This window comes from Lepeophtheirus salmonis, chromosome 5, assembly GCF_016086655.4.
Source record: "Lepeophtheirus salmonis chromosome 5, UVic_Lsal_1.4, whole genome shotgun sequence".
Taxonomy (NCBI): domain Eukaryota; kingdom Metazoa; phylum Arthropoda; class Copepoda; order Siphonostomatoida; family Caligidae; genus Lepeophtheirus; species Lepeophtheirus salmonis.
Window position 1 is genome coordinate 53,305,647 of NC_052135.2, and position 27,435 is coordinate 53,333,081.

General features: G+C 30.5%; 1 protein-coding gene across 1 annotated transcript in view; it reads left to right on the forward strand.

Annotated features, from left to right (window-relative positions):
* The first annotated feature begins 2,992 nt into the window (after positions 1 to 2,992).
* The window catches only part of LOC121118902 (glutaredoxin domain-containing cysteine-rich protein CG31559), a 30,702-nt gene continuing 6,259 nt past the window's right edge, over positions 2,993 to 27,435 (forward strand). The window contains exons 1-3 of the mRNA XM_040713498.2: positions 2,993 to 3,322; positions 12,106 to 12,319; positions 20,637 to 20,870. Coding sequence (XP_040569432.1) covers positions 3,177 to 3,322; positions 12,106 to 12,319; positions 20,637 to 20,870 — 594 coding nt within the window. The 5' untranslated portion in view covers positions 2,993 to 3,176. The remainder of the gene's footprint in view (positions 3,323 to 12,105; positions 12,320 to 20,636; positions 20,871 to 27,435) is intronic.

Sequence of the window (27,435 nt, forward strand, 5' to 3'; positions counted from 1 at the left end):
TTTTAAATAATTTCCCTTACATTCATAGTTTTTAAAGTTATCTTATCCAAAGCAATGGATGAAAAGTTAAGGAATACATTTATCCCAGATGGATTACAGATTTATGCTTTAAAGTTAACTTCTATTTTATTTATTTATTCCAAGGAAAACTTTAATAATAATTTGAAATACCAGTTATAATCAATTAAGTAATTATCGAAGGATGTGAAAATGCTCTTGAAAATTATTTAATTTAATCAACAACAAGTTTTTTTTTTGATAAGTAAGACAAAGGATATTATTGTCAGTGATGCATAAAATATGTCCTGTTGATATGCTAAAAGAAAAAGAACCGAAAATGGACATGGCAATCCTGACAATTTGAAGAATGTTTGGGGAGGAAACCAGCATAGTTGTCATAGCGTTTTATGAAATAAGGGATAAACAGATATGAAATCCTACTCAATGTATACCAATGACATATACAGGGGCGGTAGGGGATGGGATGAAGGAGTTGTGACCGCCCTCAAATTAAAGAATTTTTTCTAATTACTAGTTTTTATTGTGGTCAGGATGAAAACATTTAATGCACAAATAGGGGCAATTTTTTTTAAATATATCTTTTCTTAAAAAAAGCTAATTATTCAGCAAATATGAAAATGTAATATTTGAAATTTTTTTGTGAATAAACCAAATGAACGTATTTTTGATTTAAGACATAACAATCTAGTCAATGTAGATCTTGCGGTCATTTAAAAGGTAGCATCGATCTTGTATCGATCGATAGTGCTCCCTTATTTATATCATATACATATTTTTGATCTAAGAAATAACAATGTATGTTTGGACCCGTTCACCCTTTTTTGTTCATGTTATGAAATGTTTCCTTTGGTCGTTCACTTTTTTTGTTTTCATTCGTTCATTTTTGAACTGTGAAAAAAAAAAACATGGAACAATAAAATTTTGTGGGAACGATAAAAACTAATGTTCCTACTACATGCCAACAAATCCAGTAAATAAGATTTTTTCAATATAAATGTACTAGACGGAGTTATCAGAATTTGTCGAAGTTATTAAGCGTCGATAAACTTAGCTTTAGAAATGTATATAATATGTTGTCCTAGTTTTGATTATATTAATATGATGTGCTGTGATGTGCCTTATCTACACACTCGCTTTTTGCCAAATCTCACATAAAGCCACATCCATTATTTTTATTTTTTTATTTTATGTATCTGGCTCGCCAAAACAAAAGCAAGCAAAATGAATTTTCTCAAAATATATCATACTTGAATGTGGATAACATTTATATTCATCGACAAATTATCGTTAATTGCTATGCACAAATTAACTCCTAAAGCTATGCAAAAATTGTAAAAAGTAGTCCAAATTGATAAATTTTATTTGAAAGAAAATATCAGGGCCAATATAAGTATTAAATCAAATACTGGATCTACTATAGTTGGGTATTTTAACTTATTCCACACAAGTTCTTCAAAATTCCCTCCGCAGACAGAGAGACGCTCAAATGTTGCATAAAATATACATATTTGTTTTCTGGGGCCTCTTCATAATGAGTAAGACTTGAGAGTTTATATTTATAGGATATGTTTGCTGAATAATAACATAATACTATTTATGACAAATGTCTATACATATTTGTTTGTTCCATCCCCCAAGGGAGTACCTTTAAGTGTGAGTAAAATTATTGCAATACAATTTACCTGCAATTTTTGAATTCAATCCAATCTTCTAAGAAATGGATCGAGAGGATTGGTAAGGAGTGGGGAAATAAAACACTTAGGCCTCTTAAAATATGGTTGAATACCCTCTGCCCTCGGATTGAAGCGGGAATAGCGCACACTTAGAAGAACACACACAAACTTTCAGCCAGATCAGTCTATTTCTTTCTATTTGGCATTCGTTTGAATCGAAGAATCGGATGGAAAGATTATGGTGACTGTATTTAGAATTTGCATGGAATAATCCTCATTGACTCTCTGGAAATGGGTAAAACTATTACAGGTGCATATTGTTCATCGTTATTGGACTGTTTGAAAACCGATCTGCAAGAAAAACACCCATAATTTGCCAACAAAAAAGTCCTTTTTCATCGCGACAATGCACCAGCTCACACCTCAGCAGTTCTGGTCGCAAAATCAATGGCAATAAGGTTCCAAATCGAGATGCCCACAGCACTAGCAATCTCACACATCTCCACCCTTCTGTCATCCATCACCATATCATGGATTTTATCAATGATTTCTGGAGTAATAACCTCAACAGGGCGTCCAGAACGTTCAGTGTCACTTGTGCCCATATTACCATTCCGAAAATTAAAAACCCCTTTTAACTGTTCTAATCGAAGGTGAGAAGTCTCCATAATGTTATCAACCTTCTCTTTCGTCTCCTGAGGCGTTTTGCCTTCATAAAATCATGTTTAATCAACACACGACATTCTTTTAATTGAAAATTACCCCACTTCTTCTATTCAAACGAATGCCATACAGAAAGAAATAGATCAATCTGGCTGAGATTTGGTGTGTGTTCTTTCAAGAGATGCTACTAACTAAACATTACCATGATACGGGCTAGTAGTGCCTGTCTTCTCCTGATAATAATTCCGAAATTGGGACCAACTACCAATTGATTTATGGTCTTATTTTCTCTGTTTCTTTTCGGGAAGGGGAAGTAGCAGGATAATATAAACCAACATCAAGTTAGCAAGAGTAAAACGTCTTAAAAATGATTTCATAGGAACTCATTTATATATTATAAATTGTGATAATATAATATTATAATAATTATATCCATATATAACAACGCCGGCCGGAAGCAATCTTCTTTAGAGCCTTAAAACATTTCACGAATTGAGAATTATCTATTGTTGATGCATCCATGACTCCTGCCTTTTCCCTCAGACCACCATTTCATTTTCAAGCGCGCACTTTAAATTGTTTTTGTTTCTTCATTTAGGTTTTCAAACCAGGGAGTCACATCATCATTCGCCTTTAGTCTATAACAAAACCATGTCCAGTTAACGACAACTATAAAAATCAATTTCACTTCTACTTCGTATTTTTCCCTTGTCTATCCAATGCGTTTAAAAAATAAGTGAAAATATCAAGTTACATCATTTTAATTCAAATCCGTGATTTTCTTTTTGACTTTTTGTTACTAAATAACATTTAATTAACATGTCTGATATACAATACGATTCCTTTGACTATGATAGTCTTATGGAGTTGCCTGGTTCACCCTGTGGAGATAGCGGAATTAATAGTGATGACCTAGAGGAGAGATCTAAGAGTGATTCCCCCTATTCTTCTGATGACAATTTAGGGTATGTGAATCATTTGTTTAATGCGTGTGAATGGGAACGTATAACATTTATTTATTTCTATTCTTAAGTACATAGGTATACAAGCATATTTATACGCTTATGTCTTAGTCTAAATTAAACATCTGTTCTTTTGCCAAAATAATATTTACAAATGAAAAAAATAATAAATATAACGAATAATAAGGATATTACAAATCTTGTTTGATAATGTGATTCCTATCATTTACAATTAATTTTACCGCAAGGTGCCCTTTTTTTCGGGTATAGGGGAGGGCCCATAAATAACAAGGGTGTAGGCAGGTGGTAGACTGGAGGGGCTGTACCTCCCCCCCTAATATCCAAATTTCCAAAAAAATAATTCTACAAAAAAAAATCCAAAAAATTTAATTGTCAAATTTTTTCCCCAATTTTTTATTTGAAAGTTTAATTTTATGTGAACAGCTAGGGACTTCTGAATTTTTTTCCAATAAGATAAATTTTTTGTAGATACCTATGAATTTTTGAAATTGTTTTCTAAAAATTTGATTTTTTGTGACTAACTGTGGATTTTTGAAATCTTTTTACAAGAGTTTAAAATTTGAATTCTTTTTCCAAAAATTAATTTTTTTGTGAACAGCTGTAGACTTTTGAAATTTTTCCAAAAATGTTTAGTTTTTCAATTCTTTTTCCCCCAATATTCCAAAAACCAATTTTTATATGAACGAAAATATTCTTGAAATAAAAACCTTACTGGTGAGGTAAAAAAAAAAACCAAGCCCCAAGGGGGAAGGGGCAGTGTCCTGAAAGTATTTGATTTGGTACCCACACTTTAAATTTTTAGTTATTACTACTTATGGGACGATAAAATAAAATCCCGATGCCAATTCTGAATATTTTAACTAATAGTTAAAAAATACCATTTTGCTATAAATTTCTAAGTATAACCATAGATAAAATAAATATTTTTTATCATAAATTATTTTATTACAATATTTATAAAATTATAAGACTCAAGTAACAACTTCACATGGTCGTTTTTATATCTCGACGTATATATTTAATATATATATATATTTTCATAACTTAGAAAAGTAATAAATAGTGAAATACTTGTAGTAAATAATAATACATAAGAATCGTAATCGTTAATTAAACATTATTTACCCGATGTTGATTCCGATTCCAGAAAAAAAAAAACGATTCTCCGATTCCAATTAATCACCCCCATTACTAGTTTTACTTATTAAATATAGGTTCTTGAAATTAAAAAGGTTGTTGAATAAAAATTGGTTCAGTTATAATTAAAATTTTTGTGTGTTTTAATGTCCAGAATCAAAATCAATAAAATATCCCATAAAGATTAAATTTTACAAGTATCTTGTTGGGGATACATTATTTTGAATAATTTAATATGCATAACATGTTTTTATTGTCCTAGCCAAACTAAAAAAAATTGGAAAAATACTGAAAAGTGGACTTTGAACATTAATTTCTCCCGTTTTAGTATTAAATTTTTTTTTTTTTGTTTCTTGTTTCCAAAAACCAGAATTGTGCTTATAAAAGAAGGAGTAAACCGGACACTGCGTAAAATTGAGGATTGACATTGGAGCGATTCTAGCCAATGCCCTGTTTAATTCCTTCCCCCCCCCCTCCCTTATCACAGCTGCTTGTATTTGGTCTGATAAAACGTCATGACAGCTAAGCTACTCTCCTTTGAAACATTTTTCAAATTGTCAGGGTCACTATGTTGATTTTTGCTTTCTTTTTTTAAATATGCCCAAAATAAACGAGAATTTCACAACCATATATAGTGGTATACAAAATATTACCTGTCAATAAGTAAAAATAAAAAATATGGAAAATAAATGTGGTAATTGTAACAATTTGAAAACTGTTTTGGTGGGGAGCAGCTTGTCTAAAAGGAAATTTATATATGATCAGCTGCAAGCAAACGGAATAGGAAGGAAATCATCTCAAATCTAATTATTTATTATATAGAAGAAAAAAAACATATGCTGGAATAACTCCGATGTCATTTTTCGACATCACCGGCAGGTCATATTTTAAACAACTCTATGAAGAACGTGATAAATGAAAAAAAAAAAAAAACATGAAAATAGTATCCTAACCTAATCAAGTCTAAATAGGTAATATACATAGTTTCTGAATCATATATCTTACAATAATTGAAGAGTCTTGCCCAATTCTTAAACTTTTTTTAACTATAACATATTAATAAACAGCGGTGAATAAAAAAATGTTCTGTCAATATGTAAAAATAAAAGATACCGAAAATGGAGGTGGTAATCTTGATAATCCGAAGAATATTTGGGGGGAGAGCAACTTAGATATGGAACACGTACACAGGGTGCACTGTATATAGTGCTCTCTGATGAATATCATAAACATATTTATGTTTATAATAAATAATAATGAAGTTCTATTAGTTAAATATTGCATGCTTGTGCATAAATAACAAGAGCATTGTTTCTGTTTTTTATTGGTATCTTATGTATATCTACAGATGTGAAGTATTTAAAGGATTAAAAAAGGAAAAACGGTTGATGAGTGTGCTCTTTTTTCTTTATCGTTCATTGTTTAATCAGTCGTGGGTGTGTTATCATCTTGCTATATAAGAAGAATTATTGTCTATCTTTGTTGTATATTGTTGTTCAAATGAGTAACAAAATAAATATATATGTTTTTAAATATAATTATGATATGTTCCCGGCATTAATACTATTTTAAATGTAGAAGGTTCTCTTATCCAGAGCAACAATTCATTCCCCCCCGAGAAAAAAAAAATCATGTTACAGGAAGTGGATATTAAAAAGGGTCTTAAATTCAGTAATACCATAAGTCTCTCTCCCGCCTTCTCCTCGTGCTCTCACAAATCCCATTCCCATGTATATCATAATTCATATACGTTTATTTCAGGTATATGTTAAGATTTGAATAAATATAAATGCTGGTATGTTCAAAATGAATGTTGTTTGTTATTCTTAGTGAACGCTCAAAAGATTAAAGTACTCATCAGTCATCCCAACATATTTTTTCCCTCAACCACTTATAATCAGCCATGAAAATCCAGTGTAGAATGGGCATGTTAAAAAAAAAAAAAAAAAAAAAATAGGAGAAGAAAGAATAATTCTCATGACGTCTCATAAATAAGGATATACTCTGAAATGACTCCTATGTCGATCCTCAATTTTACTTCGAGTCCAACAAAGACTTACACTTATAACTCTCGAACAAACCCTCATTGTTACTATCCATCCTTCATGAGCACTAGTTATAACTTTACACTAAAATAAAGTTACCTTCTCTAGGATTTAAGAATTTTACACCTCTATACATATAAACTAGAAAATTAAGAAGAAAAAAAGCTAAAGAAAGAATATATATAAATATATAACATAACAATAGATTACTACTATAAAAAAAGAGAATCTTTGGTATTTAAAATAGTAATAGTACTGGAAAAATATTATCATTATATTTAAAGCCAAATATATTTATTTTACTATGCATTTCTAAATGAATTTTATTAAATAGTGAAAAAAAAAAAGAATAAATAGCACACGCAACAACACATTTTTCCTTTTTTTAATTTCTAAACTTACCTTTTTCATTACAAAATCCTATCCCTTGTAACTTGTTTCTTGTAACTTTTGACATTTATTGTAATGCTTTGGAAACTTTTGAATGCATAATTAATTAATGAATAACAGCTAATTCCAACATATATAAGCTCCGTTTTTCTAGAACATTGATCAAGTTTAATAATGCAATATTGGTTTTACAATTTCTTCTCATAAATATTGGTCATATTATTTGGTAATTTTGAAAGCAACATACCTATGATCATTAAATCCATCAATGCTCTCCCCTCCCTAAATTTAAGTGTTTTCTAAGCAAATAACTTCCTTAGCAGAGAGGAAAATCAAACGTGATAACCTTAACTGGAGAGCAGAAGTAATCCATTAATAATAAACAAAAACTATTTATCATTGAAAAGATTTCGAATCCATAATATTTTGAACACCATTAGAGACAAATTTAGTTATTAATATTGGTGTTTGGTCTAGACCGATTAAGAAAAATAAAACGATCTGGATCTGTCTTACAAAGAAATCAATATGGATGGGTCTCATATAAAACTCAGTCAAGACAAATTCTATAAATAAAGTTTTGATGACGCTATGTGTTTTCTAATTGTGAACATCGACCTGCAATGACATCATATGAAGTTAAATCTGTTGCATAAACTATATATGTACAACTGAAAAATCAGACGAATAGAAGAAAAAATATGTCTATAAAGTCTGATTTAAAATTCTGTCTAGACTGGTTCTATAAATAAATTGTTCATGACTTCATATTGGTGTCAAAATTGTGAGCATCGACCTAAAATGACGTCCTATGAAGTTATATGTGTAGCATATTTGTACAGCTCATAAATCAGTATAGGAAAAATTGGTCTACAGATGGAACGATATAGCTCAATAGAAACCACACTCAGGAGAAATTATTCTCTTGAACCCAATGTGCATAGAGAACCAAACATATATTATGTATAAGGACTTCAAAGAAGATCCGATTGAGTAATTGTAATACTCTTTACTATGACGGAATCAGTGCAGCTTCATCTGAAAAATTAAAGGATCATTAAAAAAAACATCTGTCCATAGATTAAGACCTAAGAAAATCCGTTTTGATTGGTCTCATTTAAAATTCTTCAGTCTCGACTGATTCTATAAATAAATTGTTCATGGCGTCATATAGGTTTCAAAATTGTGAACTTCGACCCAGAATGACGTCATATAAAGTTGAATGTGTTGCATAAATCATATTAGTACAACTTGTAAGTCAGGGATAAGGGAGAAAATCGGTCCATAGATTGAGACCTTACACATCGGTCCACAATTTAAAAACAATTAGATTTCAGTCTAAGGTCTGGACTGATATATATAAGTATCGATCCAAATCTGTCTAGAAAAAATCATTTAAGATCGAACCAGAAAAATATTTGTCTCGGACCGAGTCTCAACCCTAGTAGTTGCTATTTTTAATTTCTTAGAAAAAAGTATTTTACGATTTTTTTTATGTATCATATGTTTTAAATGTTTAAAAGTTGTAATTATTCATAAGCTGAAGAAAATATTTTTCCATTACTTTCTTATACTTATATCTAAAACCAATGCTACATTGTGTGTATGTTAACAACCCTGAGGAGGTTAATGAAACAATCCATTGTTTTAATATGATGCAATATCCAGTAGTTGACCAGTAATTAACTGGTTTAGTTTTCATAAGTTATAGTAAACAACCTTTTTTTTTTAAAGGGGCTTCAATTAATATTATTATATGTATATAATCTGCAGGATCGGTAAATAAAATGCCCAACTCACCGACTCCGACCCCAACTCGCAATTTTTTAATATATATTTTATAGCCTATAAAAGCACTATTGAGTCATTTGAGTCTAGAGACTATAAATATAGATCTAATTTTTAGCTATAGGTAGTTATTAGTCATATATATTAAATAGTTATGCTATTTATAAAGAAAATATTAGGAATATAAGATATTTGACAAGAAACAATTTATTATATTCATTTATTTTATTTAACAACAAATTAAATGAATCAAAATCTATCTATTACTAATACATTCATAAGTTTCTGAACGTAACTCAGGAACAAAATTACAAACAACCTCTCACTGCAACGTTACTATTTCCTCACATGACATTCACTGTTCACAAGACTTAGTAATGAACTAGTTTGGCTTGTAGCTGTGATATATCCAGCATGATAATTTAGACTTTAAAGATGTTCGGGAATGTCGATTGTATAGACTATAGATACATTTGTGAAGTAAACTTGTAAATAAATTAGCTTTCAAGTTTCATAAATTAATAGTACTTATTACCTATAAATTATAAACATTTAGAAAAAAAACTATGCGAACACTTAATGTAAGCCTTAGATTAGAAATATGTTTTACTTACATAAGTTATAACAATTTTTGTATCCGGAGTCAGAGTCCGCACAAATTTCCTGTTGGGTTTAATTAATATTTTCTTGCCCAATTTGGACAGATATTTCGATCCAGACCGTAGACCGCAATTTAATCGTTTTCAAATCGGTCTTCATATATATCTATATAGATTTTCTCCCTCATCCTGGTTTATGAGTTATCACGTTGTTACATTTATAGGATCACTCATCCCTTTCTCATAGAAAACACAGAAAAAAATGCCCAAAATCAGTTGATAGTTCACTAGTTCTGTGATACTTATAAAAGTTCATTCATATTACAATCGTTATAATATTGGTTCGAGCTAAATGTTAAACCCTTCTCATAATGAAATGAATCAATTATATTAATTAATTAATGCTTAATCATTGCAATTCGTGGCAAATAATTAAGTATTCCATTTTTTAAATTGGAGTAACATGAATTTACTCATCATAAAATATTTTATAATTTTTTTGGCTATGTGTCCCTTGGGCTACATCACCGATGAACTTTTTTGGATGAAGGATTCATTTAGATGAATCAGACTGTTAAGTTTATTGTAATGAACACAAGGTATTCATTAATTCTTATTTTCTGTGATAAATATGTTTGTATCAATGTCACTAGTTGACTGGCAAAAGTAGAAATTGTGGAGACAGGGGCCTCTGCAGGATTATATTGGTGGGGAGGGGTTGAATTTTTTCAAAAATAAATCAAAAAAATTCAGAAATCCACATGTTTTGGCAAAAATATTTCAAATATTAAATTTTTAGTAGAAAAATGTTAAAAATCCAAATCCATTCAATGAAATTTCAAAAATTAAACTAAATTTCAAATATTAAATTTTCCTTTAAAAAAGAAAATTTCCTTATATAGTCTCCCCAACCCACCCCGCAGACGGTCAATATAGATAGTGTATATACACAATGAGGTCTAATTGGGTTTCAATCAACTTTATTGAGAGTAATACATCATTTATGTATGCAGATACCTTTTGAATTTCAGGAAAACTAGTTTTTTGGGTATATACTTTTACTCAATTGCATTTATAAAAAACAAACGTCCCCATTGGCCATACAGCTTAGCTGTCATGACCTTTCATTGGATGAGCTTCAATCAGTTATAAGAGGAAGGAAATCAACACAATGATATAGGCGGGAATTACTACGATGCCGATCCTCAAATCTACTCCGAGTCCAACAAGGACTTTTTTATAACTCCGCTACAAATCCTTAATGCTACTCTTTTTCTGGGTACACTGTATACGTTTGTCCGCACGTCATACTATCTATCTCAAAATTGGAGACAGTAACAGCAGAAAGTTGAAATTCAATTATCGAAACCGTTTAATAATAAAGAAATAACTTTGCTAAATGAAGCGATCCGGAAACTATATTATCCGAGTAGGAGGAAAAGACTAGGAGTCGACCCACGGATTGAGGATGAGGCTGAAGGGGATCACATCTCATTATGTAAAGTACTACAACTATTTCTACGATGGGATCTCCTCCGGCCTTTGTTCTCAGTTCATGGATCGCCTCCGAGTCCTCTTTTCCCTCCCTCTCCCTGTTTACTCCATATGAGAGAAACTCATAACCTTTTCCACATAATGAGACCTTCCATGTACTTTCATGGTGCTCCAATGTACTAATTGTCCAAATAATTTGAAAAAGTCGAGGTCCCTCTCCTCTTACTCCAATGTCAATAATATATTCCTCGCTTCCCAAAGTTATTTCTGTAGTATTTAAAGGTTGCCATAATTGAATTTCAACATTCCGCTGTCGCTATCTCTTATTTCGAGATAGAAAGATAAATTATGACGTGTGGGCAAACTTATAAAGTGCACCCCCTTTTTTATACTTATATGAGATCTATTCAAGAAAATAAAAAAAATATTGCCACTACGAAAGCTTGCCCCCTCTCCGTTGATCATATTATTCTCAACTATGTTTACTACATATCAGAAGAAAGAAATAATCCACTACATTTAAAAAAAACATTGCTTTTCTGCCTTGTCTGTTTATTTGTTTTCTGTATCGGATGAGGACTCATTTATCAACGAGTTCAAATTTAAAAAAAAAAGAAAAGGGATGAATATTTATAAGATAAAAAAATATGAAATGGGACCATAGAACGCGCCTAGAAAGGAGCGTGTGTAGGTATAGCATAGCCAGTGAGCCCTCTAGAGACTAAAGTACTTCCTGCTTCATCACATCACATTTAAAAAAAAATTCAATCTGGTATCATTATTCTTTCATTCTGGAGGAGAAAACATATAAGTATTGAGGAGCTACGTATGAGTGTGCACATGAAAAACGGAGAATAACACTAATGATTTGTTGGGGAGTTATCTTCTATATTATTAAAGTAACGTTTGTCTTTTTATCGACCCCTAACTAGTCGGGGCAATACTATTTACTAACGCCTGTATGGAATATAAAATATGCATATATTTAAAGAACAAATATGAAGGATCCAGTGGCTTCATTTCAGCAAAAGTCAAGGTCGTTGGAAGCTTTTAAACAATGGCGAGGCCCAACCGATTTTTACTGTTTTTCAAAACAAAAAGAAAAACCATTATAATTTACAGATTATTAACAAGTAAACATGGGGGTGGGGGGTAATTATATAATTGTGACATCATCGTCACACACCTTTACAATTATAACTAACCTTGTCTAAAAAAGTGGGGATACTGGCCAGCTGGTTCTGGTGCCACTGATTTGTTTACTTGATCAATAAATAAGTTTTTAGTAATTATTATCATTTTATCACTATAGATCCGAATCCCTTCGACACACAGAGTTTTATGTGAATGAATCCCATCCTTCCAAGGTTCCAGAGCACTTTGATGAGGTTGAAGAACTATTTGCTGGACTCAAATTAAACAGTATGGACTCGGGTACTATTCGAAGTCATAAAGGCACAGTGCGAGGAGTGAAGAACCGAGTTCGTGCAGGGATAGCCACATTTTTGCAAGAGAAAAAGGTTAAGGTAAGAATCAAGAAATGGGAACATTAATCGTGATACAGTTTCATCTTTAACTTTCGTAACTCTATCCCTGTAATATATTTTTTTACTTTTATACAAGTCATGGAATTTTATAATTAAAAAGTTGTTTATTTTTTTTGTTTTGAATAGTAGAACATGATTTAAAGATTGAATTCTTTCATGGAAAATTAAAGTAATGCCAGTACCTTTGTGTAGAACAGACTTTAAACTATACGTATGTACATAAAAACAAATGAATTGTGACTGAATGATTTTTTTAAAACTAACAGTCATAACTTGTCTACTCACAACTGAGGAATGTTACTTTATTCGTGATATTTGACTGAGGTCACAATATTTTACAAACATAATGAATTATTACAATTAATTATCCAGTCATTTCCATTTTATGTTTTATTATTTTAATTATATATCCAGTTCCGAAATTGAGAGCTAACAGACCATATGCCTTTTTTGTATTTGTGCGTGCATATGTCCAACAAATTCATATAATATACAATTTATGACCTACACTTTAAATGAAGAGCCTCTTTTTGATATGTTACTTTAGTACTCTGCATTTGAATAAATAATCATAATTTGATTCATAAGATACAGATTTGGATAAATAGATTGTAAATAACATGGATCCATGTATTTGTTATCAAGAAGTCATCGGAGTCATTCTCACCAATGTCCTTGTTTACTTCATCCTTCCCTCCTCTTTTGCTCCGGTCTGATTGTACCTGATCTAATGAAACGTCATAGCAGCTAAGCTGCTTTATTTCAAACCATTCTTCAAATTGTCAGGTTACCATGTTGATTTTCGTTTCTTGTTTTTTAACATGCCTAAAATACACTCTTTTTTCATCACTGCTTAAATTTGTATATTTAAGTAAGTAATGTAGGGATGCTGTGCTCTAATCCATTGACATAACTATGGAGTTGTATAGAACTTAATAAGAGGAGCATTATAAAGAATGAATGGCGAATCCTCTAACTCTCCTTCTTCTGTCATGCTTGCTCCTTTGAATGTATTACACAGGGGCTCCTCTTACTTCGAACCGTAGGTTCTCAGCACTATTATATCTTTTATTATGGCAGATAGCAGGAAAATCGCTGAAAAATTTAAAATTAAGGTCAAAAGACTTTTAAGGGCAAAGCTACTGCCATTGAAAATTTGAGTGGTCATTTTCGTGTTCTTTGGCTTAAATCATAATAATAATAAATGTGGGTTTTAGTTTGGTGGGTGAAAATGCTTTTGCATAGTGTAATATGTGTAGGGTTGGGATTTGTGTAAGTTGGCAAGGAGAAGGTGGGAGAGAGAGTTATGGTATTACTTAATTAAGATCCTAGTTAATATCAGCTTCCTAACATATGATTTTAGAAGGAGAAAATAAATTACAACTATAAAAAAGAGAATCTTTAATACTTAAAATAGCATTAGTACAGGGAAAATATTATGATTATATTTAAATTCATATATATTTATTTTACTATGCATTTTTAATCAATTTACTCCAAAGATGGCCGAGAATTCCTCTTTTAAAGAGATATTGATACATAAACGATTTATTAAATAATGGTCATAAGAGAAGAAATAGCTCACGCATCAACCATTTTTCCTTTTCTAACCCATATTCTTAATTTTTTCTTTACACTGATCCCTTCTTTAAATATTTGCCATGTATACATAGCTTATTTCAAGAGGAGTAAATCTAATCAACGGCAAGGACGTTATTATTACGAAACGAACAACTTTATTTCAAGTCCTTGAACACTGTCAATTTTGACGTAAAGATAATTCTTCCTTAAATATTATTCATCCAAGATGTAAAGGAATACTCAATATTTTACGACATTTTTATTTGTCTCTTTGTGTAAAGAATATCTTTATACAAAGACAAACTTAATCATTGTTCTAATAAGTGTTTCTAGCATGTATACATACAAACCACAAAAAATCATGATCAACAAAAATGTTTTAATCTTCTATTTTTGATGGATGAGTTTTTAATATTTATTGACCACGAGGCATCATTTCCAACCATGAGACATAATATATACACAAAGGACATTAAAAAAATATTAAACAATTTGAGATTTTTTTTTAAATTGATAATTTCTTCCTGGTTGAGTCTTTGTATATTTAAGTTCAATGCTTTTGACTTTCAGTTAATGATGCATGCATTTGTATAGACCTCGCTAATTAACAGTAGAACAACGGTAGTGGGTTTAGTCAAATGTAAAGTAATGAAAATCCAGTGTATTTTTTAGTTTTCCCGTTTTTTCAGAGTTGGAAAAGGAGTGAACTCTTCCTATTCTACTACATTGAATTATATTTAAAGGCGGATTGAACATTTGCATGTGCTCATAATAGACGGAGGAGAGTAACTTTGAGGATTGTATGCAGTTATAATTCTAAGATATAGTTGGAGTATAATTGAGGATCGAAATCGGAGTCATTTTTTATATTTCCTTCTCCTCCCCCTTCTTCACAGCTGATTATAGCCGAATTAATGAGACGACATGAGGGCTAAGCTACAATCCTCTAAGACGTTCTTCAAATTGTCAGGGTTACCATATTGATTTTTGGATTTTTTTTTTTTAACATGCCCAAAATACACATGATTTTCATCACTACAAATAGGGGTTTATTTTATTTTTGGTTCATATCTCTTCAGTTTCAAATATTATACTTTTTTTTAAATGATGTCCATAGAATGGACCATCAACCCTATAACTTTGATCAAATTGATTGTATGTTTTTTGTGGTAAAATATGTTTTAGCGAATATCAACAGGAAAAATCACCCAAATTAAAGTTCCTGAAACTAAAAAAAAATAAGGTAAAAACTTTTTTTGGGCTGAGCACCTAACCCCAATTATTAAAGCTGGCAACGCCCTGTATGGTTGCTAATTATTTTAAAAAGCATTTAACAATGCTGTTTGAGTATGTTCTAACTAAGAAAATAGATACATTGATTGTGAACAACCAAATGCGGAGTAAATTTTACTATTAGTGACGTAATTTCACATGTAAAATCAAAGGGGGAAGAAAAAACCAAGTTTGAAATAACATTAATATCCTTTAATGGTAGATTTCTCTTGTTGTTGTTTTTTTCCGATTAGTTTCTCTCGAATGACGTGACTTTTGATTCTTCGTTAATAACTAATTATTGTTGTTATTTATCATTCAACAATTATGTTCATCTAATTTTAACCAACCTTCTATGATTTGAAAATACACATTTACATTAATTGAATATTCTTTTTGTGGTTAGAATCCATGGTTATTTTTCTACAAATCATGGCGTTTATAGGTCCTTGTAAACATACTTACTTGCCTATAGAGAAATCCATGCATATATTGTTCATGTAACTATGAATTATACTATCATATTATTTGTAAACATACCAAGATATTTATTATTGAATGTTTTATTTTTCAATTTAATTTCACTATGATAATAAAATAATAAAAGAAGCGTAATATATTATAAAAATAATATCTAATTATTGTGACCCAATCAAGGATACCATTCGGCGAAAGTTATCCTTTTAAAATTATGTTGTTATTATTATTATCATTAGTGATGGATTATTGTTCCAACTGGCAAACAGTGCTAGGTCTGATTACTTACTAGCGGTAGTACTCGGCTTTGCATGGGAGTAATTAGGATTTCGACTATCATATACATTTTGATTAATAATATAGAAAATAACTCCCCAGAGCAATGAAATTATACTTTTCATTTTTCATGAGCACACTCAATACTTATATCAATTCATAATAGGTTGGGGCAAAAAGTAATTTCGTATTTTTCGCTATATTTCAATGCCTTATAAGAAGTGTTACAATCATCCGATTTAAACGAAGAATGCCCCGTTCTGTTCCATAACTTGTTTCCAACGAGAATCCAACTTCATGATACCCTTTTCTTAGAAGCACTTATCCCTAACTAAAAACCTCGGACAACCAATTTTCACAGGCTTCTATTGAGGCCAAATTTGTAACCTCGAGCGTGTTGGCCATAGACAAAAACTGGTGGTAGTAAATTGGTGCCAGGGGTATCTTGCGTACCAAATTTATGCATTGCCTTTTTATTAAAAGGTTGCGAGAGTTGCATTTCAACTATTCTCTGTCGCTGTCTCCAATTTCGAGATAGAAAGAGAAAGTATTATGTGTGGGCCAACTTATACAGGATACCCAGTGCCCTTTCCAGACTATTGGGTTGATCCATTTCAACTCCCCATCTAAGGCCCTGGAGCTTCTGGTGCATCATCAAAAGATATATGCACCCTGGCGTTGTCTTGATGAATCACGATTCCTCTCCTATTCGAGTTTTTTTTTATCTAGCCTTCTCTAAATAATCAGAAGGGTTTTATGATCAATTTTCACCTCGGGAGGGGGGAGGAATGCTACGTCTGCTGACAATTTTAATCCACTGGCCTACGAGTGCATTGGGCATAATTCAGAACCACTGTTGTGCAACACTAACTGAAAGAGTATCAAGCCCTTACACATACCAAATTTTCTAGGTCTTTTTCGATAAGTTTATCTCTTGCAGATAGTAAAAATGTAAAATATATCGAATTTCTTCCTTTGAGACCTCCATACTCAACGCACAATAATTCATGACTGAACTGGACTAGCAAAATACTGTCAACAAAGAGTTTGTAATATACACTCACACCTTTACAACACTTTATTGTATGATCCAATGTGACCAATAATGAACAAGATATACTTATTTTTAAAAAAGGTGGTAAATACAAAATTACTTTTTCCCAATCTAATATCTAGTCTTTCCTCAAGAATGAATGAAAAAATAATAATCAGAGTTTGAAAAAAAAAAAAATAATAATAATATGATAGGATGACTGATGAGTACTTTAGTCTCTAGAGTGTTCAGTAACAAAAACAAACAAAAAAATTGTTCCCTGTATGTTAAATACAAAACACCTGTGAGAGTTAATTCATTGTTACATACCTGCGTTTATATTTTTTTCAAATCTTAACATATACAGCTAATGCGTATGAATTATGATGATATACATAAGAGAGCAATAACGAAAACAAATCTCCTTGTATACATGCACACGCCTGCAATATTTCATTACTACAACATTGTTTGCATTGTTATTTCTTAGGTCAAAAATATTTACGAGGGTAATCTGAAAAGTTTTCAACCTTAACATGAAGATGGGGCACTCTTAAAAAAAACATTTTTTAAATCATTGCTTAGTTTTGGTGATGGATCCTCTAAATAAAAATAGAAAATATAGTTTTTTATTAAGTAAAAAGGAAGCAGTAGTTTCTAGCATTGCATTGTTAAATTAAAAACCTAAACTTATTCTTCACTAATACCTTTAAAATTATTTATTATGTGGTTCACAGACACTTAATAATATAGTTTTTGCAACTTTAAAGTTTTTTTAATTTAAAAAGTAATTTACAACTTTCCCATTATATCAAACATAAACTTATGGGCCCTAAAAATAACATGGAGACAGTGCTTGACTTTTTGTTTGGTCGTCTTCTGATCGAACTAAGACATTTTTTTAATAATTGAAATAATGACAGATTCAATAAATTGGGGTGTAAGACAATTTGCGGAAAATATTTTTGCCAAAGGACTATTTTCTTAACGAACATTCCGTGGAAGGGCTATTTGGGACATTTGGACGAAAAATATACTTATATGGTATATGTGATTGTATATTTTAATTCAATTTAAAATGATAATGCAATAAATAGATACTGTTCATATGCTATATATGTCATAAGGTAAATAAATGAGTATTCTTTTGCAGAAAAATATTTATTTTATTAATTATATTAATTAATGATCATTATATAAACACACCAGAGTAGTATATGCTTCGAATGGAGTTCAAATGGTAATTAATTGATAGCAGAGAAGTAATACACACTTGTTCCAAATGAATCACTGTTGTGTTTGTTTATTATTTAATTTAGGGGAGATTGAGGAGACATGTTACACTGCCAATAACTTTAAAAAGGTAAAGTTTTAACTACCACCCTGTTCTTATACAATTGAGTGACTTCTTTTGTTTATCAAATGAACATAAAACCTGGGTTGCCTAATACTTACAGTTATAGAGAATTCGAACATTAATTATTGCACTAGATCAAAAATATTTTGGAATTATTTGTTTTAGGTAACTACCTATGTCATGTTACCTGGGCGTTGAATTATCTATAAAATTGTGAAACTTATGACAATTTAAAAAAAATAAATGATTTTTTGTGATATGATTCCTCACTCTTTCCCATTGAGAGTACTACAACGGTAAAGATTTGAACTACATTCGAACCACATACTTCTGTGTTGTGCTTATATAATGATAATTAATTAATATAATTATTTAAAAAAATATTTTTCTCTAAAAGAACACTAATTAATTTACCTAATTTACCTTTAACAAGACTTATTTATCGTAACATCATATAAAATAGAAATAAAATATACAATCATTTACATCAATATATCAAATATCCTTTTTCGGGTAAAAGTTCCAAATTACCCTTTTGTGAAATGTCCGTTCGACAAAAAATCTGCTTATTGACCAATCACGAATGAAGAAATATATATACTCAATTAAAAAGTAATTTCGTTACATTTCTTATTATTTCTTTGGCAAAGTAATATTGTCATACTGTTAGTTACTAGAAAAATTCAAATAAAATTTACAATCATTTACATCAGTGGTTCCCAAACTTTTTTGAGCTCGACCCTTAAAATATGATGCTAGTCAATGTGTGAACCCTACACCCTCATTAAGAAATGAATATAAAATTGGGAGTTTATTCTATGGAAAAAGATGACTTAAATGGCATATTAAATATGTAAAGTTCAACACTGAGCCAAAGAATATAAGTTATTTATAACCTTCAGTTAAACATTAAAAAAAAGTAAATCATTTTGTTATTTGTTAATATAATTTTTTTATTTATTATTGGTACATCCCTAATATATATTTATCCAAGGTTGTGCCCTGTTCAGATTCAGGGTTTCTATCGGTCCCTGTCTCAGTTCTTTCATTTCAACGGTGTCGGTTCAGCTTTATCGGCCTCGGTTCTTTTTTTTTACAGGCTCAGTTTAGTAGCATGCACTTAAAATAAGGGGTGTCGCTAAAAAATTGGGCCCAGGAGTTAATATATGATACAAACAGGACTGCAAAAACCTTATACGCAGAGAACCCCATATTCCATTAGGGGGCCCGAAAACTAAAGTTACTTCAGACAACGGGTTTCAAAGTGGGAGTCTAGAGGGGAGGGGGCAAGAATAATAATAATTGAGGATTGCATTCTGTCTACACCTACATAATACACATGTTTTGTATACAGGGGCCTCTGCTAAAAATGCATTAGTATAGGGGGGCCTTGGCATAGTACCATTTGGAAAATCCTGCCTTAAGAAATATTAAAGTTATCATACTATGGGGCCCCAAGAAGCTTAGTAACGGACCTGTGTCTATAATCTACCCCAGCCCTTGCTTCTTTTATTTACATCGTCTGGTGTGTAAAACCACTTTTGTGATTCATAAGGAACCTTAGCCATTTGAAACTCAGATACAACTGTATCACCCTGGCACTGTAAAACGATCGTTGGAAACCGCTGCACAAAAAAATTAGAAAATTGACTTATTGATTAAAATTAATTTATTTTTTATAATGTATATTATATTTTCTTTATAGGAACAAAAGCACAAGACAGCAATACATTGCGGTATCAGTTTGACTTTATCGGTTCCAGTTCTAGCAGTTCAAGAACCGGAACCGCTAAACCCAATAGGGGCAAAACTTGGTACATATATTTTATTTAAATAATATACGAGCGTTTTAATTATGTGCAGGTTGAAATGATGTAATGACCACTGAGATGTAAAATATGCCTTTTATTTGATAAAAAATTGTTAGAGTATATAACGAGAAATGCTATGTTTTAGATTGCTTTGCTCAACTAACTTTTTTATCTCGTCTTCTGTCGTGATGTCTAAGAATATCCCTTGCTATTGCTCAGTATCATAATTCTATGTATTTTATCTCTATGATTTTGTCTATAAGGTGTTACTTATTTATTTATTACTAAATTAAATATTGTCACGACACCTTGTAGATAATATTTTGTTTAAAGTTTGCTCAAGGCTTATTATTTAAGAGGTTTAATTGTATAAAAAGTATGTTCGTCTATACTATGTATCTACCAATGACCTTGGATATGTGGTTTCAAAGGTCATAATATTAATAATAATCCGTTTCATTTCTATAAAAAAATCATATTCTCTTACAGAATTATGTGGATCGAGAAGCTGGACGCGTCGTTGTGTACTTGTCAACTCTTGGAGTAATTCGCGAGACTTGGGCACGATGTTTTGAGGTGCGAAAGATACTTCGAACGCTCATGGTGAAAGCAGAGGAAAAGGATGTTTTTATGTCAAGGGACAATCAAATTGAATTGATGGAACGTATGAGAACCTCAGAGGTTCGATTACCTCAAGTTTTTGTTGAAGGGCAATACCTTGGGGTGAGTTTGTTAAACGGATTTGATTCATGAACTTAACTATGCAGACTCTCTACTTGTTTGAAAGTGGAAAAAGATCTTTATGAGATTACCAATAGATGTTCAAATTAATTTTATCTACCTAGTACGCATATGCATGAGTATAATTATGCAAATCGTCTTTGTTTGAAGGAGTTCTCCGAGACAGGTTTCATGCCTTCATGGAAATTAAATTTTAATCTTTTCAGTACATTGCGATGATGATGATGATTTTCTCTTTTAAAGTATAATCTTTATCAACTTGAATTGTTATTTTACTTCCGTGTCCCTAAAGGATACATTTAACGTTTTGTAACTTTTGCCTCGGGTATAATTCTTTAATGCAAAATTAGTTTTATAGATATGTTGTTCTCAATTATCACTAAGGGTTATTTTGCAAATTTTTGTAATGATACGACAAGAATATAATTCAAGACTTTTTCATCTTACACTTTCTTTATTTTGTTTCATGTATTTAGTATCAAATGAAAATTCAAGTTTCACTTTTGTTTTTAAAGAAATTACTTTAATTGTCTTTTCCAGTTTATGACTCTGATATCATCTTTTATATTTCATAAATAATACATATTTTACTTTGCAAAAAGTAAACATGTAAATAAACACAACGAATTATTCTATGAGAACTGTAGACCAAAATTTGGTGTGGATAGCTCCTTTAGTGTAAATATATGTACAAGTGGAAGCAGATATTTTGAATGGGTTGTTAGATAATCAAAAATTATGTTTAAGGGAAAGGGGGGGGGATGTTGACAATTACTCAAGTTCTAGTGCAGTATCCCTGGAACCATAGGGGCCATTGTCCCCAACTTTTGTGGAATATTTATAGTGATCGAAAGAAAAAAAAAAAAGAATGTCTAAAAAAGTTAAAGGGGAATCAATTCAGGATTTTTTTTAAATGTTTCTTTAATTGGTTAGATGGAGCTGCACTAATTAAGTATAAATAAACATTTTAGTATTACAATTACTCCATCTAATCCTAGGAATCTTGTGTGAAGTCTATATAGACGAAGTATATTTATTTTTCTAGCAATCACCTGGGTGCGAACCTACGCACAATTATTTCAGAGAATAATTTTTCCCAAGCGCGTTGTTATGTCGATTCCATTTTCTTTTTACAATTAATCATTTAAAAATCACATTATTCGTTCAAATTTTAACCCTTCCAAAAAAATTTAATTCTAAAGTTATTTTTACATTAGTAGTCCATCGTCAATGCACCCTTTAAAAAACCACACACACACACACTTGGGAAGCCCCCTGATGCAGTCATCATTGTAAATATTTCCCCAACTCCCTCATTTGCAATAAATTTCAGCGCTGGTGAGTTAGGGTCATATTTATAGAGGGGACAAAAATTGTGGCGTGGATTTTTAAAATATTGCTATTTGTATTAGATATTATTATATCCACAAATCAAGATTGTATAAATATTTTGTTGCGTTAACTTTTGCCTTCGATCAGTGTTGGTAGTTTTAAAGATACATGCAGAATTGTTATAGTAATGATAATAAAATTCTTATTATCTTAAAAATTTTAAATATCATAATTTTTGTGAAAAAAAAAAATATTTCCCCTGTATTTCATAAACTATTATTTACTCAAATTTAGTCTCTTTCCAGTTAAAAATAGTAACTCAAATTTAAAATTAAGTATCTTGCTTAAAATGAAAAAAAATATTTGTCAAATTTGAGATAAAAAAAAATCAGTCAAAAAATATAACAGCTTTTTGTCAGATTTGTCTAAAAGAAAAAATAATTTGGCCAAATTTGTCGAAAATAAAAAGTATTTTCTCAATTATTTAGTTCAATATATTTGAATTCAAAAACGTGTATTTCTATTTAAAAAAATTGTCAACCGATAAAAAAATTATTGTCTTTGTTAATTTTTTTTTTGTCTTTTATAAAATAAAAAAAGTTCAATGTCAAAAAAAAAAAAAACCAACACCCACAAAAATCAATCCTAATCACGGCCCGGGTGGGTACATATATCCTCGTGATCATTATCAATCATGACTATGAAGCAAAAAAAGAAATAAATCATTGTTTATTTCGTTAGGGAAGTTGATAACATGTGTTAAACTTTGTGGAAGGAAGACAATGATCGATATAAATAAATTAATAATCATTATTTTTATAATTGCATATGTATGTATGTGCTTATATTATGTTTGTTAATCTTACTTACAAGGACAGTAATTAAGTGTTCATACATATTTTTTAGCAATATTACTCATCTCTTTCTTATTCCTTAAGAAACCAGTGCAATTCAAATTTTGTGGTTACAATTTACAAAGCTAGTTTTTAAAGATCAAGTTAAAACTATTAACTACCTATTAATGGAGGGAAAATGTGATGCATCAATTTTTGAAATGTACATTAATATTTTGCAATATTTGCAAATATAATAACATCCCTCGACTAATATTGATGCATGCTGGTAGCGTAGATCAGTTCTTATTTATGACTAAAGACTGCAGTGCCTTCCAGTTCAATCTCTGCCCAGTTCAATGCTCCATATTAGTCCTAAAAACTTAAAAATTTTGGTCTTTAATGACGTGAGTCAACTTTATTTCTTCCTTTTTTAATCCGTTCTGCTACTAACAGTCATAAAGACCAGTTCCAAGGATTGACGACAGGTCCTAAAACTGTACTGGACCAAATAAATAAGGTCTGAAACAACACAACATACTGATGTTGAGTTTCAGTTTGAAAATTCAAGATTTTTCTGAGACCATTAGGATTTTTGGGTCATTCCAAGCCAAATCAATCACTCAGGACAGCACCATCTTGGATTTTTTTTTTTTTCAAATTTGACACATATTATAAAGACTCAAAAATCCAAGATTTCAGTAGCCTCGACGCCACCTACCCCATTTTAAAATCGATGTATTCTGAATTATTTTGAAGATATCGATCTACTCTAAAAACCATTTCATAGATAATTGCTTTACTATATTGATGTATTTTATTGTATAAGCCAACAAAATGAGCTTAAATCATAAGGTCAATATTTTGACCTAAAAAAATCAAACATGACCATTTTCAATTTCACTAAATTTTTTTTTATGTTAATTTGTAACATATACAATATTTTTTTATAGATGCATTCGGTTTTACTAAAATACTACAGGTAAAAATGTGTGTACGTAGAGCAAATTTCTGAATATATTAAATATTATATTCGAGTTTTTCCAATATATGTGCTTGGATTGTAGCATGTTATAACTAAGTGGAATCGAATGCATCTCTAAAAACTTATTGTATGTGTTTATGATATATTACACATTAATATAGGTGAATTGTTGATGACGTCATGTTTGTTTCAAAATTGTGAAGATTAATCTACAATAACGGCATATGAAGTTAAATGAGTTGCATAAATCCTATTTGGACAACTCATAAATCAGGACAGAGAAGAAAATTGGTGTATATATTGAGGCCAAAAAAATGGATCTATATTTAGACCAAATAAATTAGTCCACGATTTGGAAACAATTGAATTTCGGTTTGAGATTGCAATCTACACCAAAATATCGGTAAACATCGGGTCTTGAATAAATCACTTAAAACCCAACCGTAAGAAAATATTCGGTTTGAACCAACACTAAGACATACAATACTTCGCTAACACAAAAATATACAGGTTATTTTGTTGTCAGCTGACGATGTTCAGGAATGTTTCTTATAATCAGTGTTCTGAACGTTGATTGGTTGATAGAATATCAGCTATTGTGAAGCTGTGAACAATTCCAAACAATCATTGAACTTTAGCTGCATGGCTTACTACCAATTGATTTAGGGACCTCCCCCTTTTTAAAAAGAAGGGTTGCGTTATACAATAAAGTTAACGACGTGACATACATGGATGAATAGAATGCAATCTCAGCACATTCTTATTCTTATTTCAAACCTTATTTCCACATAATATATGATCAAACGTGATCTAATATTTTTGATTTTTTTTTATATTGTAGCAAGGATTGAAGTTCATAGAGTAATGACTTTTTAACCTCTTTTTTCTAAATTGATTTACTCTGATACCAATGAAAGACATTTTACTACAAAATGACACGGATTGCATATACCTTATTAATTTTCTTAAAAGGTCATCGATATGAATATCTCAATAAAATATTAACGTAATAATTTAGGAAGTAGTTTTTCAATATTTTTTGGGATCATTAAAAAATATTTATTTTTTAATTAGTTATTTTGATTTAAAAAAATATTGCTTTGGACGGGTATAGGTAGACCATGATTCCTACGCATGCTTAATGTTTATATTTTAATTTTTATAAACATTATTACTAAAGATAAAAATAATGTATTTTGGGCATGTTAAAAAAAGAAACCGGAAATCAACATGATAACCCTGATAATTTGAAGAATGTTTGGAGGAGAGCTGCTTAGCTGTAATTACGTTTCATTAGATCAGCTACAATCAGCTGTAACAAGGGAGGATAGGGAGAAGGAAATGAATAAGGACATTGACACGAATATATCCGATGTCGATCCTCAATTCTACTCTGAGTCTAACAAGGACTTACACTTATAACTCAGCAACAAATCCTCAAAGTTAATCTCCGATGAGCACATAGGAGAGTTCAATCAGGGATTGAATATAATTGAAAAGGAAGTTCCCTACTTAGGAATTAAATAATAATGCCAACCACCGAAGAATAGAAAATTCATTCTTCAGATTATCAATTCCAAAAAAGAAAAAAACAGGGAAAAAAAAATAAACACGATTGACGCTTAACCTTTCAGCATACCTTAAGCTTTTTTTGATGCAATTTATTAATCGTGAGATATAGCTCAATAAAAACATCTAGCGAAAAACACGAAGAACTTTTTACATGACCTAATATAATAAATGTACAAAAAATACTATAACAATGAAGTTATAATTTTTATAGATCACATTAAATCAATAAATCGCTAATAAATATTCATCCTCATTAAGGTCTCAAAACTCAAAGCTGGGTTGATTTACAGATCCAACATTTCTTTCCAGAGTTGGTCTACTGTTAATAATACACATAGAAAATTTTAGTTAAATCCTTTTCCTCTTGAAAATTTATCATGGAATATAATCCGTATAAACTTATAAACAAACTTAATATCAGTTTATGCGTGACGTTTTTTGCTCAAATTACTTTTTAATTTAATTTTTACTCAAATTCTACTTAAATTATACTCCCAAATAATAAAAGTATAAGATTGTAAAAAAATAATTATCCTAATGTATATACCTTTATTTTACAGAAACGACACGCAAGTTACAACGATTTGGACCGATATTTTGGTCCAGACCGTGATCTCAGAGAGTATATCCAGATTGTAGACTTTTTTTTCTAGATCTCAATCTATGGACAGATTTTCTCCCTTGTTTTGATTTAAGCGTTGCTCAAAGCTGATTTATGCAACATATTTTACTTAATATAATGTTATTGTAGATAGATGTACCGTAGAATCGGTCTATATCACAAACAGTGGCACCGAAATGTATTTGCAAGTAAAGGCAAGTAAATTATTTTCATGTGACGTCAGCATAACTGATGTGGTAATTTTAGGGTCCTAAGCAACGAAGTTGTATACCAATGAAACATATCAATATAGGTAAAGCAAATATGAAAATGGAAGGATTTTGCTCTTTTTGTAATTACAACCCCTAAAGAGTGTTCTTCATTTTCCTAAGCTATTATCCTGATTTGTTTATTCTTAAAGAGAGAACATACTCGTGTAATTATGAAATTAATCACTAAGGATTTCTTGCATAGTTTTAAGTGTAAGGCTTTGTTGGACTCGGTTTAAAACTGAAGATCACATCGTTGTAATTCCTGCCTATATAATTGCCAGATATCGAGCAATTATGCGTTTATTTCCTTCACCTCATAGTTTCTCGCAGCTAATCTAATGAATAGTTAAAACAGCTAAGCTGCTCTCCTCCCAAACATTCTTCTAATTGTCAGGATTACCATATTCATTCATACTGGCAGATCATATTATCTTAAACTATAACTCTAATTATATATATATATATACATATGTTTCGTATTTCAAAGTTCACATATTTAATTTAAACGAATGATTTTCTCCATCCATAATAGAAATCTTTGTACACTTTGATAATTAAAAAAAATCCTGAGATACGCTTCGGTTGTATCTAATTTACCATGGTAGAAACGTGATGTTCACTCTCATTGGAATGATTTTCCTTCTAAAGTGTTGACAATAGATTAATCAATAGGACATATGAAATTATCAAAACATTCAAAGTTTGTAATCTATTTGAGTCGTTGGTTTGGGCAATATATTAATTATAACAAAAAGTGTATGATTTATGATGGATAAATATAAATATGAAAGATATGTAAATATATCAGCAGTCTCATGTAGTAAATATTATATTTATTTGCAGAATATTATTTTAATAGCAATTGCCTTTTGTTCATAAATTCAGAAAAAATATATTTGAATCGAGAATTTCAATTTTATTTGTGTTAATTTATATTAAAGTTTGTTGAAAT